This window comes from Telopea speciosissima, chromosome 3, assembly GCF_018873765.1.
Source record: "Telopea speciosissima isolate NSW1024214 ecotype Mountain lineage chromosome 3, Tspe_v1, whole genome shotgun sequence".
Taxonomy (NCBI): domain Eukaryota; kingdom Viridiplantae; phylum Streptophyta; class Magnoliopsida; order Proteales; family Proteaceae; genus Telopea; species Telopea speciosissima.
Window position 1 is genome coordinate 24,001,884 of NC_057918.1, and position 18,946 is coordinate 24,020,829.

Below are 18,946 nucleotides of genomic sequence, written 5' to 3' on the forward strand. Positions count from 1 at the left end.
AAATAGGGTTTCCCTGAAATTTTGGGCCAAGATATTGCCATTTGACCACTGAAATGGCCAAACGAAATGGCTAGCAGATACATGCAAAGTTTCAGTCAAATTCAGGTTTCAACCAGGGTCGAAACTGAAATCTTGAACCTTGATATCATTAGCCTCATCCGTTGCTCAAGCTTGGTCAGGTGTAGCAGATAAAAGAAATAAATTGGCTAGATCTTGTAGCTAGGAACTTGACACCACTATTTATTGTCATCTTTTTTTTTTTTTTTAAACAATGAGTGGATTACCAGCACACCGGAACCTACAAAGAAAAAACCAGCAAGCCTGGCTCAGCTAGCAGCACTTAAATAGAGTGGACAAATTGTCCATGCCATATTGTCGAGATGTCAACTAGGCAACAAGGCGACCCTTCAATTCCGAGGCAGCCATTCACCTATGTGACATAGTGCCCAGACCAAAAAACTCTAATGATCTTGCCCTCCAATTTCTACCCTTGTATGTTTCAATAATCTCATTTTTACCCCTCTTATTAATGCAGGACTGGGTTGGGTAGGGTTGGGTTGGTTTGATCCAGATCCATAGTTGTCATGGCATCACGGAGATCCAAGTCGGTGGAAGGGTGTCACGTCGATATATCGACATGTCGCCCGCCATGGCGTTGCCATGGCGAGCATGTCGACCATGTTTAATTTTTTATTTTCTCTATTTTTAATGTCATTTAGTATGCTATAATATATGTCCTATAACATCAAAAATCAACATGAAAGTGTACTACACTACTACTAATATACTATGCCACTATGGTTTAATTCATGAAAGTGTAACTAATATCCATTAGTGTATATGAAAGTATGAAAAATTGAAAATATAGATTAACCTATCAAATAATTGAAAGCAATAGTAAAAATCAAATGATAGGCTAACCTGTTTACTGAAGCTTGATAGCAATAGTCTTTCTTTAGTGTGTGTGATTTGGAGCAAAGCATCTAAGCTATTAAATGGTTTAAAAAAAAAAAATTTAAATCTAACTTTTATATGTACAAATATCGACCGATATGCCATCATATCATGGTATGGCGTCCATGGCAACGCCATGGAAGCCATATCGAACGATATATTTACATCCACCATGGCGTAGCTCGATATGCCACCTCTCCCAGCGCCAGGACGCCATGGTGGCGTCGCCATGTCCAGATCTGAACTTTTTAGGTTTGATCTGGTTTAATATTGAATTAGTTTACTGTTCACATGAACAGCAACCAGTGACCACCCCTTCCTCAAAATCAGCAGTCATGGGACCCAAACCATAGCTTGTTCGGCCAGTTTAAGTCGTGGATTAGATTAAACTCTTTGTTTCTTTTATTCAAATAATGTCAGGTTGTCCAATCGATATGTGTAGTCCTTTATTTAGGTTGATAGTCTGATCAGGATACTCGTATTGATGTCTACGCATGGGAGTCTCCTTATTTATCTTTTCTTTATTTATTTATTTTTTTTGACGATGAGGTTAGTATGATATATATATATATTTATGTGTGGGTTAACAGCCCTCCACAATTTAATTATCGAATGAATTAAGGTCTAATTTTATTCTGTGGGGGTTGGTGCCTCTCTTTTCTCACACCCTTACCCATGATTTGGGGCTTTCTTTCTTCTCTCCCCTTATGCGAATCTCTTTCCTCTGTCTCCTCTCAAACCAGCAATCTAAAAGCCCACCAGCTGATCCTTCCATTGATCTACATCAGAGCTTGGTAGCAGAGCCAAACCTGGCTGTAGGTCTCATGGATCCCTACGAGAGGTTTATTTTCTTTCAAGAATTTCACGCGAATCAAGAACGCTTGTGAATAGTTAGTGAACATCCTAATGAGTGTCGGCAATTTGAGCAAATACAACGAAGTCGACCGCTACCCATGTTCGAATGATTGGATGTTTCCTTCAACAAGCTGATCTCAAAGGTGGAAGAAGAACCGGAAGACAACCCACCGACAATGGAAGACAAAGTGACTCCAGTTATTGTCGAAGAGCCACCCATGGGAGAACATAAACCGATTGATCCTTTGAGTGAACCAGTTGATTTTGTATTTCCAAGTTGCGACGTCAATAACGATTTTCGTGTTATTGATTTTGTACCGTTGGATCATGGTCTTCTCATTTATTTCATTGGGTCAAGGAGAAAAGTTGTTAATTGTATGCTCAAGATTCTCCCCCTCTACAAAACTCTAGTGCGAATGTTTTCAAATAATAGGGGAATATTGGGTTGGGTTGGTCCAAATCTGAACCTTTTCATTTTGATCTGGTTTATTATTGAACCAGTTCACTATTCATGTCAAGATTAACCCGTGAACAGTAACAAGTGACCACCCCTTGATGGGGGTAGGTTGGAACAACTCTAAAACCCTCCCAAATAGGATCCCAAGTCAAAACCCCACTCAGATAGCAACCTGAAAACTCAAACTACTCAGAATAACACCAAATTCTAGGAAACAATAGTTAATACTTAATAGGACGGATAATACCCCCTCAAAAGATGAGAATGCTTCAATGAAGAGATGGAAAACTGAAATTAAATTCAACCCAACCAACAGATTGATCTGAAATTTGGATCAGACCTCAATCTCAGTAAATCAAATCAAAGCCCTAAGGTTTCACGACGATCCAAAAGATAAATTAAAAGCAATTTTTGAAAAAAAAAATTTGCGGGTTTTGGGTGATTTCAGATAGCAGCCAAGATATTGATCTGATGCCCACCAAACTAAGGCTGAAGGTCACCTAGGAGATGCTCTTTGATGTCCCAAAAGTTGGGGCTGAACAGGTTACTAAATCAGATTTAATTAACAAATCAAACCATGAAAACTTTGCTTAACAAAATGACTTGATGCGATGACCTCCAACCCTTCCCCCCCCCCCCCCCCCGGTCGGAAAACTACTCCCCAACCTCCACCACCACCCCCTCTCCAACCGCCACCCCCACTCTCTGCCCCCCCCCCCCGGTACCACCATCTCCTCCCCCATTCACCCCACCATCTCCTCCATTCCCCCAACCTCCACCCCCATTCACCCCACCATCTCGTCTCACACTCCTGGCTCCAACCCCCCTCCAGGACCGCAATCCTGGGCCTCTCTTGTCTCTCAACCTTCATCCTCTTCAACCTCTGGTCTCTCACTGCATTTCGATCAGCCTGCCTCCTCTGCTGATGGTTCCTCCTTTACCCTCTGTCCATCCAATATTCTGTCCCCTGAAATTTCTAGATGGCAGTCCTGCCCTGTTGGACATTTCCTGGGCTCTCGTCCTTCATTCAACATCGTCAAGGCCTCCTTAACCAAACAGTGGAAAGCTCATGGCATTCTTGACACCTTCCTCCTTGAAAATGGTGTCTTCATTTTTAAATTCTTCTCCGACGAGGCCAAAACGCGAACCCTGGATGGTGCCCCCTAGCTTGTTGGTTCCAAGCCAATTTTCCTTCGTCAGTGGAACCCTTACATTTAACTCCACAAGGTCGACCTCAGCTCTATTCCCTTATGGGTTGCCCTCCCTGGTCTTCCTCTACAATATTGCAGCTCCGAAGGCCTTAGCAGAATCGGTTCTGTCTTGGGTTACCCCCTGTACTCAGATGCTCGCACCCGTCGCTTGGATAGGCTGTCTTATGCTAGGCGGTGCATTGATTTCTCCGCCGACAACCCACCCCCTTCCTCCGTCACTATAGTGGAAGAAGATGGGTTCTCTTTCGAACAACCTGTCAAGTACGATTGGCTCCCCCCCCACTGCATCCTGTGCAAAGTCTTTGGCCACTCCTCCATCAATTGCTCCGGCAAAACTGCAATCTCAGTACCTGGAGGCTATGCTGCTTCCACAGTTCCTGATGACTATTTTGTACCCACTGCCCCCGTAGGCTTGCCGGAATCTTCAGCGCCGCCGGTCTCTCACTTGGTTCCATCGTCGACTTCAACCTCTGCTCCGATGGAACCAGCAAGCTCCCGCAACTCTCTGTCGCCCTCTTCGATTCCATCGTCGACTCCAGAAATTATTCCGATGGAATCGTCTGGACCCCTGGCATTGCTGGCTTCTCCGATGGTTCCATCGTCGCCCTCAGCACCTCCTCCGATGGAATCTATTGTCCCCACAGTCTTGGAGAACTAGCCTAGACCATCGGCCCCTGCTTCGATCGACTCGCTTCACCGTGGAAGATCTCCTTCCCGTTGCCGCCGCCGGAACAAAAACCGTCGACTAAACCATGACAAAGCTTCACCTCTTACGGAGCCCTCGATCACTGCCCCTAACATTGGCGCTGCTTCTGGCGCTGGGATTAGCTGCAAGAAGTTTGAAAAAGCTGTTGAAGCCCTCGACTTGTCGCTGCTGGTATCTCACCAACCTCGGTTGGAAGATACGCCTAACCTCGCGATCTCCTCCTTACCAGAAATAGTCACCTGCAGACCTGATATTGTCTCTGAGAATGACCTGGGTTTCGCTCCTTGCCATTTGCGCGATAGCTCCTCGAAAGCTCTGCCACGGTTTGAAACCCCCCCTCTTCTTTGTCTTGTTTTATTCCCCCATCCCCAAGTTCTTTTACGCTTATACTCCCACCCCCTAACTCTTTTACTTTACTACCCCCGCTTTTACCCACCCCCCTTTTGCCCCCAATACATCACCGACCCCCCCTTCACCTTTCTCGTCCCTGTGAGCTTCAGCCCACCACCGTGCTTGGCCCAACTTCTCAGCCCAATTCACCACCTCTCTCCCCCTCTTACCCTCAGTCCACTAACCAGGCCCACCCGAAACCCAATACCCAACCCATCTCCTTCTTTAATTATAACCTTCCCATCTACCAACCCCCAGCCCACCTCTATCAATTATCCTACCCCAATCCTAAGCCCACCACCGAGCCCAACACCTCACTCAACCTCAATTCCAACTCCTTTGACCAGCTCTGTGCCCCCCAAATCCTCTCCCGATCCACCTCTGTGCCCCCCATCCCTTCTGTGGAACCCCCTTTGACCCCACCCCCCCCCCCCTTCCCCTTCCCAGTTAGCCCGTTCGGTTTGGTTCCACCCCTTCCTTCCTGGGGTGGCTCTACCCGTCCCCTCTCGTAGACCCCTTGTAGCCAGCCCTGCTGTTGCCTTCGCCCGTAGGCGTTTTAGGAGCACTCCTCCTAGGATTTCGGTGGCCCCCCCTTCCCTCTAGTCTCCATGTCTTCTGGTTTTATTTGGAATGTCCGTGGCCTTAATTCCTTGGCCAAGCATCTTGAGATTCGTTCCTTCATTAAATCCTCCAACTCCTCCTTCTGTGCTCTCCTTGAGACCCGTGTCCTTCAGGACAATGCGTCCCACATCGCTGCCTCCGTTGCTCCTTCTTGGTCCTTTCTGTCCAATTATAACCACTCTCCTTCTGACAGGATCTGGATTCTCTGGGATCCCGCCAGGCTCAGTATCTCCCTCTCCCACTCCTCTTCCCAATTTGTCCATCTCCGTCTCTCTTTTCACAACTCTCCCTCCCCTTTCTATATCTCAGTGGTCTGCGCTTGTAACCAGGCCATTGACCGTCTTCCCCTTTGGACCGATCTCTCCCTCCTCAAGGCCAGTATGGACTCCCTCCCCTAGGGTATCGGCGGAGACTTTAATGTGGTCCGTTCCCAGCTTGAGAAAGTAGGCAGCAGACCCATTGATCTCTCGGCGGTGGATCCCTTCAATGATTGCATTGAGGATCTTGATTTAGACGACCTCCATTGGTCAGGCTCCCCCCTCGCTTGGCACAACCGTCGTGTCGGTCCGGACCGCATCGCCTGTAAACTTGACCGGTTCCTTGCCAATGAATCTTGGCTCTCCTCCTTTCCCCTCTCCCACGCCTCCTTTCTTCTTCAGGGCCTCTCTGACCATTGCCCCTGTCTCATCCATATCCAGCCTTACTCCTCTTTTGGCCCCAAGCCTTTCAAATTCTTTGACATGTGGACTTCTCACCCTCTCTTTCACGATACTATTGTGAAAGCTTGGCGCATCCCGGTCTCAGCCCCTTCGCAGCCCCTGATTGCCCTTGCTAGAAAGCTCCGCAACACCAAAGTGGTCCTCCGCCATTGGAATCTCTCCACCTTCGGCAATATCCCATCCAGGCTTTCTTCCTATCGGTCGGATCTTTCATCGGTCCAATTCAAGCTCCAGTCGGATCCTCTCAACCCGGTCTTTGCCGCTGATGAAAAGCATCTCTCCGAAGAGCTCTCTTCCCTCTCCCTAATCGAGGAGAGCTTCTTGCGTCAAAAATCCCGTTCTAAGTGGCGAGAACTGGGAGATTCGAACTCTGCCTATTTCCACCACTCTCTTAAAGCCATCATGGACTCTCTCCATCTCTTTGAGTCTCTCTCCAGTCTTCGTGTCAACCTCCTCAAGTCCAAAATCTTCCTCTCTGGTATCCCGGATTCCTCCAAAGAGGCTCTTCGCCAGCTCACTGGCTTCACTATTGGCTCCCTTCCGGTCACCCACCTAGGCCTTCCCCTGATCACTGCCAGGCTTTCTAGCCACCACTACACTCCTATGCTCGATAACATTCGCAAGCGCCTTCAGCTCTGGAAAGGTAAGCTCCTCTCCTATGCAGGAAGACTCGAATGTATTCGATCGGTCCTCCAAGCATCTTACATCTACTGGACCGGTATTTTCAACATCCCTAACTCCACCACCAGGGCCATTGATCGCATCTTCTGTGCCTTCCTCTGGAAAGGAAAAGAAACTACCAGATTTCTTCACCCTACCAGCTGGGAGTCCATCTGTCTCCCTAAATCGGAGGGTGGTTTGGGAATTCGCCGCATCCGTGTCTCTAACACGGCAGGCATTCTCAAGCTTCTGTGGAAAATCGCCTCCCACCACGACTTTATCTGGGTCACCTGGGTCCGATCCTACCTCCTCAAGTCTGACTCCATTTGGACGGTTAAAACCCTGTCTGACTCCTCTTGGATCTGGAGGAAGATCCTCTCCCTCCGCCCCCTTGCCCTCCAGGGAATCTCTTGCTCCATTGCGGATGGCTCATCCACTTCCCTCTGGCTTGACCCTTGGCACCCTCTTGGGATCCTCTGCAATCTGCTTGGTCCTAGAGCCATCTATTCCTCTGGCCGCCCCAAGGATTCAAAGGTCTCCGCCCTCATTTCTGAAGGCCGCTGGTCTCCCCCTCCTAACCTTAACACAACCATCATCACTCAGATCTGGGCAACTCTTCCCCCCTCCAGCCAAACTCTACCCTTCTTGCGGACCGAGTCAACTGGCTTCCCTCTTCCAAAGGCATCTTCACCTCTTCTTCGCTTGGGATCTCTCTAGGGACCCTAGCCCTCCTGTTCCCTGGCACAACCTAGTCGGTTCAAGGGCCACATTCCCGCCCTTTGACCTCCTTTGTTTGGAGAACCCTCGAAATGCTGCCGCCACCCAAGCCTTCCTCATCCACTGTACCATCGACTTCCCCCTCTTGTAACCTTTGCTGGATTGGCCGAGAAGACATCACTCACCTCTTCTTTAACTGCCCCTTCACCTCCACCATCTGGAACAAGGCCATGTCTTCTATCTGGCCGCGGACCAGAAGAGTTAGAAGTTTCGACCGTGAATGGCTTTGGTTGCTCAAGAATTTCCCAGGGAACTCTATTTGTGACACTATTGGGAAGCTTGTTCTCAGTGCTGCAGTTCACCATATCTGGTTGGAGAGGAATATTAGGAGATGGACTTCCAAATCTAGATCTTTCAATACGATTTGGAAAGCCATCTCCTCCGATGTTTCTTCCAAGCTTAGTTGTATCCGGCAGCGACATTGTAAAGATAACTTCAGGAATAGACACATTTTGATTTTTTGGGGCCTTGATACTGCCCTTCTGCGGACCCCCTCCTCTGCGTAGGCTGGCTGGCCGCCTCCCCCCCCCCCCTTTATTCTCTCTTTCCCTTCTCTCTTTCTTTTCTTTCCTTCTTGTTCATTGGTTCCCCTTTCCTTTCCCCCTTTTGGGGCTCGGTAATATACTCATTTACCAAAAAAAAAACAAATCAAACCAGGCTGAAATAAACAAAAAAACAGAATACAAACAGGTAGAAGAAGAAGATATGACTAAGCATCCACGGTCCCACCACAAAGCACCGCAGCTCACAGCCATCTGAGTCTCACAGAATAAAAGAAAAGGCTCAAGCCAAAATCCCATTAATAAAATTCGTGTACAAGGTTGTAGCCCCTTACAAACTCATATAGAAGACTCAAAAACAGACTCAAATCACTAAAAAGGAAGGGGCTAACCCAATCCTTAACTAATAAGGTAACATAAACTGACTAGGAAACTAAAATGTGAAAGAAACAAACTCAAAACATGACTCTAACTAAACTAAAGAACTAAATACCGTTTGCCTACTTTCTACCCACATTTTAGGCTCATTAAATTGGCCAATTACAAAGTAAACCCATGGGATCAAAGGCTCAACACCTACATAACCCAACCCAAAGCTTATTTTCAATAAAATAAGCCCTTTAGGTGACTTATCTGCATCACCCCTTTCTTAAAATCAACACTCATGGTCATGTGACCTAGTTTGGAGACCCAAACCATAGATTTCATATGGGGTTATCTAGTGGGCCCAATCGAAGACTTTTTCAAGGCTTGCGGTTAGTGGTGTCCTGATTTTCAGGAAGCTTAACTGCAGCAGATAAGGGATACTAATAGAGTCCTTATTTAATCAAGTTGTTGGGTCAGTACAGGTCGTGGGTTAGTTTAATGTCTTTATTTCTTTTGTTTAAATAATGTCAAGGTGTCCAATCGATATGTCTAGTCCTTTATTTAAGTTTTTGGCCTGATCAGGTTTACTCCTATTTCTGTCCACACATGGGAGTCTCCCTATTTATCTTTTCTTAAATTTTTTTTCTTTCTTAGATAAGGTAGTTTGGTTCTTATAAATATATATATATATATATATATATATAAGGCTTAGCAGCCCCCACAATTTGATTATGAATGAATTAAGGTTTAGTTATATTTGTGGAGGTTGGTGCCTCTATTTTCTCTCTCCCTTCCCCATGATTTGTGGCTTTATTTCTACTCTCCCCCCTTATGCGATCCAGTCTCTTTCCTCTCTCCTCTCAAACCTGTGATCTGAAAACCCACCAGCAGATCCTTCCATTGATCTGCGTCACTTATCTTCACCACTTTGGCCTTTATAAGTTATAAACCTACATTATACATATATTTTAACTTAATAATATGGAAAATACCTCGGCAAAATGGCCTGCTATGGAACATATGACAATCATCTTGGGCAATTTGGCCTCATCAGCACATCACCTAGGCTTTATGGCAGCTAGTCACCGCAGTGGCTCACTTGGCGCCATGACAACCATCGTCCATGTCATCATCTGGCTGTGGGCAAATTTCAGACCAAACTGACCCCTTCTTGTGTCATTATGGTGCTTCAAAAATATGTTCATAAAGTCCAACTTCTGTATGGAAATACTTGAAGAGCTGGGACTTTGGAAAATCAAGGAGTAAGACCCCAAACATGGAGGAGCCACATAGTTGATAAAGGGAACCAAAATTGAAAGAGACCCACTAAATTCCCACTAATCCAAATCATCAGTACACATTGCAGAAAAGACGGGGCATGGTAGAAACACTTCGAGGTAAGTGTACACCAGAGACCTTTTTCCCCTTTTTCTATTCATTCTGAAATTGTTTGTCTTCTTCACAATTTACTGATGGGATTACTCTTAATTCAAATATAATCATCAAATCCTTATTAGTAACATTTTCTCTGATTTGACCCCCAAAAAAGTTCATGACCAAGAGAAATTATACTGATAGCAAAGAGAACAGATTGAGCACGACAAGGATGCTGAAAATAAAACCATGCCCAATACCAAAAGAAGTACGAGATCATTGTTCAAACACAACTAATCCGGATCATTTTAATCAAAGGAAAGTCAGCAGTGGACCATCTGGCCCGATGACCTAAGCTCCTCCCTCTGGCCCAATGACCTAAGCTCCCATGTCCGATCTCCCTGGGTTGGCGCCGCAGCCATCTAAGGACCTTCCCGCCCCCTCCCTCCGGTGGTCACCCCGTCCCTAGCCTGTCTTGGTCCTCCCTGTTCGACAACTCAGAGTCTCCTACAGGAGATGACCTTCGCCTTCACTTTGTTCCACCCTCCATTAACGGCACCTCCAAGGTTGCTCAATACGATCCTACCCTTCTTGTAAATGCAGCTCGCAAATGGGAAACCTGCTTTGTAGGGGCATTTTTTGGGTAGCCACCCCCCCTTTTCCGGTTGTCAAAATGTCCCTTTCCAATCAATAGAAGCTCCTGGGTTCAGTCAAGACTTTCATGCTTGGAAATGGCATCTTCATCTTCAAATTTTCTGATGGCCTCGACAAAGCTCGCGTTTTTTAAGGTGGTCCATGGAATGTTGGTAGAAAACCAATTCTTCTCAGACAATGGGATCGACACCTGCAGCTCAACAAACTTGATCTCAGATCTATCCCCCTTTGGGTTTCTCTGCCAAGGCTTCCTCTTCATTTTGGCGTGAGGATAGTCTCAGTATTGTGGGCTCTGTTCTCGGGAAGCCTCTCTTCTCTGATGGAAGAACCAAGAAAAAAGATAGGTTGGCCTTTGCCATAATTTGTGTGGAAGTTGCCGCTAATGCCCCCCATCCTTCCCACATCACTGTCTCTGATACTGAAGGTCATTCTTTCCAGCAACCCGTAAGCTATGACTGGTCTCCTCCCCACTGTGCTTCTTGTCGTGTTTTCGGTCACCACTAGGGTAATTGCTTCCCCCAGTCTACTTCGTCTTCCCTTCCAACATCCTCTGGAACCCCCCATCCCCGTCTTGAGCCTCTCGTTCTCTCTGCCCCCTCCTCCTTTTTTCACTCCTGCCATATCCGCTCCTATTTTACCCTCCTTGCTCCCTCCTCCCACCGCCTCCCCCCTTGGTAGTGGTGATGCCCCTTCTCCCTCTCCCTCTCAGGGTCATTGCCGGCGTCGAACTCGTAAAACAGCTCGTCGCCGTGGCTCTGCCTCCCCTTCGCCTCGTGACCTCTCCATAGCTCCTCCCTCTTGTTCGAAGGTCTCAGGCGGCCTTAGGACTGCTAGTCCAAACCAATTTCTTCCCTTAGAATCTCTGCCTGACTCCTCCTCTGCTGTTCCTGCCCCTGTCGTCGAGTCCCTTTCTTCTTCTGTGACTTTGGCATCGTCTCTTTCCTCTGTCGACGAGTCTCTATCTTCCTCTGTCGCGCTGGCCTTTCCAGCCCTCAAGCCTTCCACCTTTAGTTTAGGGATTTCAGACTTTCTCAAAAGCCAGAAAAAATCCTTTCTGACACCCTCACGGAGTCCCCTTTTGGTCGGCCCCTCAGTGACCCCTTCTTCTCTCTCCTCTAATTCCTTTCCCCGGCCCATCTCCCCTTCCTCTCTCATTGCTCCCTCTGGGCCTGTTGGGCCTGCTAGGCCCAATGGTCCTGTTGCTCCTTGCTTTTCGTCTCTTTGTTCTAACCCTTCTTTTGAGGCTCCCTCCTTCGTGCCCCAGCCTATTGCTCCTCCGCCTTTGCGAGTTTTTCGCCGCCGTAACCCCAATTCCCCTCCTTTCCATAAGATTCGCCCCGACATTGCCTACTCCCTCCCTGGCGCGGTGAAGATTTTACCCCTGAGTTTGGCTATCAAAAATCATGATTTTTGCCGTGTGGCTGTGGATCCGGGTTAGAGTCAGAGGTTTTGTCGAGGTTGCCTTCAAATTGGCTTTTGTTTCCCTCTATTTTGATTTGCTTAGTGCGTAGTTCCTTTTTGGGCTATTGCCTTTTATTTTGCTAGCCCTTGCCGTTTGGCAGGTCTTTGTAATTGGTTCGCGCAGTTTCCTTCCCCCCCCCCCCCCTCTCTTCCCTTTGGTAATGAAATTTATTATTCATCCAAAAAAAAAGAAAACAGGACCATCAGTTGCAGATATTGGAACCCTCTGAAAAGATATTGACAACGAAGCAAAGATGGAGAGTTGCCGCACTCACGGGCAACCAGTAATTCCTGTTTGGGGACCTATGTAAAAATAAAATAACACTCCTAATCCAAGTCAGCACTTGCCAGACAGGGCATCGAATTGAAGATCACAGACAGTAATCTCCCCATGGCCTTTCGCCTATGAAAGCGTCTTTCCTTCTCAAAACCCGGGCATCAATCCAATGCATTTTTTTCATTACAGTTCGGTACACTGAACACCAACCAAATCTCAATGAATAAAAGAAAAGTACAAGCAACGGAATCAACAGGCTCCGAAACCATTGGTTTTCTTCATAACCTAGATAGTTAGCCAAATGAAGCTCCATACCTCCACCATTGGCTTTTCAGCAGCCTAGGTTGGCATGCAATGTGTTTCCAAAATAACACAGTAATAATTTCATTGGTGCTCCCACCTTCAATGAAAATCAGGGATTTCAATTTGAGCAGGAAACTATGCTCTCCTTCAAAAGTTCAAAGTTCAAAGTTCCCAAGTTCAATTTTCAAGACCTTTTATGGATCAAACCAAATTCTTCAATTCTCTTGCAAAGTATTACACTGAAGCCGCAGATCCACAGATTGACAGCATGTCATTACAATAGACCTGATTCAAGAAACTTGAGAAAACTTTGATATTTCTCCATAACAATACTGCTCAAAGAGGAATTAGATATATCCGACATCCTTGTTGAAAAGAGCCTCCTTAATTTTCCATTGTAGGGAACATATTTCTCTTTTTTCCAAATTGGTAACAGCAGCCACAACCCTTTAATACCTACAATTCTAGACCGCTAAGATGTAAAAGTGATCCAAGGTGTGGGTGAAGTAGATCCAAAAAAGGGGAGGGGGTAGGGGTAGCAAAAAGTCAGACAAATCCAGGTCCAGATTGGACAAGATGCCACTCTGTAGTCATTCATTCAACCTGAACAAAGATTTCAGACAAGGACATGCATCCATGCCCAACTAAGATTTCATCCGTGTTGTCCATGTCAGACCCAGACCCAACCCAAGTGGCCAAGTTATTCTAATGCAATCCCGGGTTCCAAAATACCCTAATTAGGTCACTATGGGGCCACCGAAGTGATTAGAACCAAAATATGAAGAAGCAGTGGCAATTTCAAAATTTTCTGAAACAGTTTAGGACCTCTTTGGGCAAGAAACAGAGTGAGGGACGCAACGGTAATTAAAATTTTGAAGAAAGGATGAATCTGAAAATTTTAATTTCAGAATAAGGAGTGAAATATAAGAGGACCCAGGATAGAAGGGCTGATGTGTAAATTAAACATTTTGTTCTTAGTTGTAAATTTCATAACATGATCCCTTCTTCTTCCTTGCATTAAACACAAACCAGCAGAGGACATGAACTGGTTTCAGATGAGATATCTCTCTCAACAGGTATCCAATTCAAACAAGATTGAAGGCAGAGATTCACAACCTTTAGAACTGTTGAATTGATTCAACAAGCACCCACAATAACAACAAAATAATAATATTTTAATGGCTGAAACTATGTCTGGTGGTAGTTTCAGAAATAGTCCCAAATGATGATTTGTTTCTCTGCTAAGGAAGACTCTATGGGCTCAAACTGTACAGACTAAGTCACCATTAGGAGTATAACCTTCACACAAAATGTCAAGGTTAAAGGAGTAGGATAGATGGAGATCGGTCCGATATACTTGGGGGCTGCAAGTACCACCCAGAACAGAACACTGTGCTTGATTTCGCAAAAGGATGTGGCAGAGAATTTTTTATTTTTTTTTTTTTGGGGGGGGGGGGGGGGGTAAAAGGACTAAGGAAGTGAACAGACCTGATAAGAAGAAGAATGATCTGGAGTAAGAGAAGTAACCGGGTAGGAAGAAGAATCACCAATCAAACCAGGCTCTTATGGCACCCTACAGGAATAAAATAATAATAAAATGAAATTAACAAAAGTAACCCCTAACAAACCCTAATGGACCAAAGACCTGGTTCTTTTTAGTGTTTCCAGACTGGGTTCCTGTCTGTCCAGCCATTGCATGTTTAACTGCATCACATTCTAGTCCAAAGTTGGATTTCAGAATTTGTCTTTGGTCCATTTAGTCTGGATTTCTAGACTGGGTTCCTGTTGGTCCAGCCATGCATGTGCAACTGCATCACATTCTTGTCCAGATTTCAATTTCAGAAACCATATTTTTGTCTAAAACTGGTTTTAACCAAGTCCGACAAAAGAGGTCAGATTAGTCAGTCAAATTGGGGGGGCTTAATTAGCCAAAGCAAGATGTGGGAAACTTTTTTCAGTTAGATCCAACCATGTGACTGCCCTTGGCTTATTTTTCTTAGTTGTAAGTTAAGTTCAATAATAAGTTTGTGTTTATAACTAAAAGAAAGAAGTTTGTCGGGGTCAATATTCAGCTCTACTTAAGAGATTGGTTCACATTAATTTGTTGCCAAAAGAGAGAAATTAGTTCTCCCCACCCCACCTTTAAGGATGTTTTAAAGAGTAACAATTAGAATAGATTGACCTATAGGATTCTGGATGATGTACTAATGGCCTTCTCAATTGAATAACAATATGGGAGTATTCTCTTTCCCCAAGCAAACTGTGTTTTTTCACTTTATTGTTGGCATTATGATCATAGCCTACAATAGTAGGTTCTCTCCAATAACTAGAGGTGAGTTCCTAGTTTTAATTTTCTTCTCTTCTATTTCCTCTTCTTCTACTCTCAGAACTACTAGTCTTCAAATCAAATATTTGAATCCATCCCTTATAAAGTCCAATTGACTAGGTCAGTTACAACTGCAAATTCCATCTTTGATATTCTACATATTATTGTGTTAACCTACAAACTTACATCTCATACACTTTGATCAATTTATCCAATTTTGCACCTATTTTCATCTGACTACTTATTCTGCCTCAGAAAGTCCAAATCACCAGGTCAGTTACAACTATTAATTCCATGTTTGAGTTCTACATATTATCTATGTTCACCTGCAAAATTACATCTCATACACATTGATCGGTTAATCAAATTTGAACCAATTTTCATTTGATGTTTTATTCTGTTCAATAATTTTAATCTCTGCATGTATCCCATCCCTGTTAATCATCCCTCAGACCATTCTCCGCTTTAAAAATAATCTAGCTTATAAATCATTATGCACCTTAATCATCTACTATCCCAACCCCTCACCCAACCCATATATTCCTTCAATCGCACAAGGTAATATTGGTTAAGGAACCTGTCACAAAGAGGCTAAATTGCTAAAATGAAGTCCGCTAATTGGAAAAGCCTTTTCAGAGGGTAAAGGAAACCAGTCACACTCATCGAAGCATCACCAGCAAGTCAACCCACCTATTTCCTATTGGCCTTTACATATCAAAAAGATTGATCTTGAAAAGGATTGAAGAAATTCAACAGGGTTCTTGCATCCTGTGGCTTGGCTAAAATGAAAAAATAACCTTTATCTCATGGAAGCAAAATTGCATGAGCGTATGTAAACTCAAAGAGATTGGTATTTTGAGCATTGGAAGAGTGACTTTCATCTTGCATTCTGGTGAGGAGCATCGAGTGGAGGTTTACAGTGACCATTAACATGGTTAAAGGAAAAATATCATAATAGAACTCCGCAGCATTAGAATATAGGCAGGTCTAGGCAACAAAACAAAGTTTCAGGATAAAATTTGGTGCCCTCAGTCTGCTAGAAATTGTCTATCCAGATCTTTACCACTTAACGGTTGATAAGAACACCAGAGCAAATGATACATAATGAATACAAGTGACGACTTGGTTTCCTATCCTTCGAAGAACTGCTAAAATTCAGAGATGCAATTGGCATTGTCTTTTACTAGATAAGCCAGAAGATTTGTATAAAAAGATGCTTGAGCAAGAAAGCCACCAAAAGATAGATAAAAATATAATTCATCAACTAAAGATAGTGTGGAAGTAATAATATCAAAAACTGTAATATAAACAACATGTCATCAACTATGATGGGTATATAATGCCATCTACCGTAGAGAACCATCAACCCGTAGTTTAAACATGCATCCATAGAAGAAGAAACATAACATATTTCCCATTTTCATAAGCTTCCAAGCTTTAAAGGCCTGTAGCACAGTCCCACCATAGTTCAAAATCTCGCGAAATTTCGGCGATATTTCGCCAAATTTCGTATATCTCGAGCTGTCTGAGATACGATACCAATCCGAAATGGAAAAATACCATATTTCGCCGATATCTCGTGAGATATCGACGAAATATCGTGGACTCACGATATATCGCAAGATATTGAAAAAGTCACGTGCAATATTTCGAATATTTCGGAAATTTCGGTCATCTCGTTTCGGAAATTTCGGAAATCTCGGTAATTTCGGTAATCTCGTTTCGAAAATTTCGGAAATCTCGGTCATTTTGGCATTTTACACCCATAGAAAAATACCATATTTCGACGAAATTTCGACTCGGTATCTCGAAAATTTCGGTCAGACCGAAATACCGAAACGAAACGAGATTTAGTACCATGAGTCCCACAGGCCATCAATTTCCATTAGCAAAAAGGACGGCTATACTTTTATCGAATCCTTCATATCAGCCACTAATTCATATCAGGTAAAAGGTCCAAAACTAAATCTAAAATGGTGAGAATGGATAAAATAGATTAAAATCTTCCAAATCTATTGCTTCACAGTGCAAGTAGTTTAAGAACATTTTAAATGACAAATGAGCAACTGAAAGAACTTTCTTGCGTACATTCATTTTGTATCTTATGCCTGTACATCTTGGACTTGTTGGGTTCCATCCTTCATATTTCCTTCACTTATCATTATTTTAAAAATAAAAAATAAACTTTTATTCCTTGGCAATAAACAGCTCATGACTCAACACACAATGCATACACCGACACCCACACACACACACACAACCATGAAGGATCAATTCAAATAATTTTTTTTTTTTTTTTTTTTGGGTGGGGTGATATTTTGGGTCAAAAAAACTTAATTTGTAGAAATATGAAATTAACAGAAACCAAAAAATTATAGAAGACTTCACTTTCCACCAGCAATCCCAAAACATAAATAGATATTGCAACATTGGCATGATCATTCAAGCACAGTAATCATGAAGGAAGCCACAATTTATGCCTCGTCATAAAGAAATAGAAGCAAATGAATTCTTCTACAGAAAAAAATAATACTAAATATCTCTTACTCTAGAAGAAATTAAGTGGCTCAAAGTATACAGAGAATTAAAAAAAAACCACAAATAAAGAAATTAAGACACATCTAGAAGAAGCACATAGCCTATGTGCTCTGAATTATAGGTCAGCAACTAATTACGACTTAAATAACAGCTCAAAATTGGAAGTAAAACTTAATTTCATGCCATGCCTCCAAGGATTTATTTCATAGAACAGATCCAATTTTTTCTATAAATAACCCTAAAGAGTAAAGCTTCATATGAAATATATAACTCCATCAGTCCTACACGAAAAGAGGATGTTTTACAAAATGTGCACTGTAGCATTTCTAACACAGAACATGGCTTACACCAAGACTCGGCCTTCTAAGAATCAGGTACTTTCATTTACCTACTTCCCTTCTTTGGAACAGATACCCCATCTTTGGAATTCCCACCTGCCATCGTCGAATGAATAAAAGGCCCATACGTTTATTAATGTGCCCTCACAATAGAAAAGCACTCATATATCCACAAACCGAAACAAAATGAAAGTAGAGTAAAATATAATACTGAAATCAACGGGAAAAAAAAAATTTGCTAGCAAGTACAATGCTCCTTGGAAACAAACACTGACCTTGAGATTCAGTCTTATGTTTCTCATTGGGATTTATTGTTCCTCCTCTGACAAATGTCTTTGACCCCGGTGCATTATCACCTTGAAAGGACTCCACGAATTCAGCATACAATCGGGCGGTTTCATCCTCCGCTCTCTGCAAAACCAATGAACAAGAGAGGCAACTCAGTCTCGGTGGGTAAGCATAAACGAATTACTAAAAGTGGGTATTGAGGAAGAAAAAAACATGCCTTTTTCTTCGCCTCTTCCTCTTCTCTGTGCTTCTGAAAAGGAGTCTTCTTGCGTGTAACCGAGAACGAATTCATCCTCTCATTACGTGCTGCAAACCTAATAGACTTACAAGAAAACACAACCCAATTCATGAAGTGCATCCCATAGTTGAAATACACAAAAGAAAACCCGACAATTAGGGTTTTTGGAAAGGACAGACACTCCTCGACATAGAATATTAACTTAAAATAAGCTATTGAAGATACAATCAACTCCAACGAAGAAAACCCATTTAAGGATTCACTCTCTCCGATCAATTCTTTCGCAACGAAGTAGGGTTCCAAGATTCCAACCCAAATCCATAAACGCTTAAAATAATAAGAAATTTTAAATAAAATAACAGAAACTAGTTACAACCAGATTAATTCAAAAGGAAAGAAAAATTTTTATGTCACAATAACAAGTTTGTGAACATAAATGGAGAAAAAAAAATAAGAAGAAAAGAAAATTCGAACAAGCGTAAATAAAACCGATGCTAAAACGTACTGGTACTTGCAGAATTGGCAAAGCAGCACCGAAGATTGCTGAGGTAGAAGCTTTGATTCTGGAGCTTCTGGAGTCTCAATAACCGGGCAGAAGAACGTTTCGCAATGACCAGAAGGGGGTGTGGGTTCCGTATAGCTGAAGTTCCGAAAAGACTCGACAAAACTGTGAACACTGGCTAAAGCAGGTAAAGTGAAATCGAAGTAAGACCGTAACAGCACTGTAGGGATGTAAACGGACCGGATTCGGCTCGGATCCGCATCCGATTAGCATTTGGATTCGGATAGTGCTAAACAGATACAGACACGGATACAGATTGAATATTTTATCAATTTACATGCAAAATATAGCATTTCGGATAGCTATAGCCTATTTGTATCCGCATCCATTTAGCTTTCAGATGAATTCGAGTAGTGCTAAACGGATATGAC

At 43.5% G+C, this 18,946-nt stretch overlaps 1 protein-coding gene across 2 annotated transcripts in view; it reads right to left on the reverse strand.

The window, feature by feature from the left end:
- LOC122654713 (protein RRC1-like) overlaps nucleotides 1–18,617 on the reverse strand; it is a 34,399-nt gene extending 15,782 nt beyond the window's left edge. Inside the window, exons 1-4 of one of the 2 annotated variants that reach the window (XM_043848926.1) lie at nucleotides 18,519–18,617; nucleotides 17,993–18,089; nucleotides 17,763–17,898; nucleotides 17,538–17,583 (exon numbers count right to left, since the gene is read on the reverse strand). In XM_043848926.1, coding sequence (XP_043704861.1) covers nucleotides 17,538–17,583; nucleotides 17,763–17,898; nucleotides 17,993–18,067 — 257 coding nt within the window. In that variant the 5' untranslated portion in view covers nucleotides 18,068–18,089; nucleotides 18,519–18,617. Of the gene's footprint in view, nucleotides 1–17,537; nucleotides 17,584–17,762; nucleotides 17,899–17,992; nucleotides 18,090–18,518 lie in introns of those variants that run through there. The other variant, XM_043848927.1, reaches the window with a different exon arrangement.
- Between the last annotated feature and the right edge of the window lie 329 nt (nucleotides 18,618–18,946).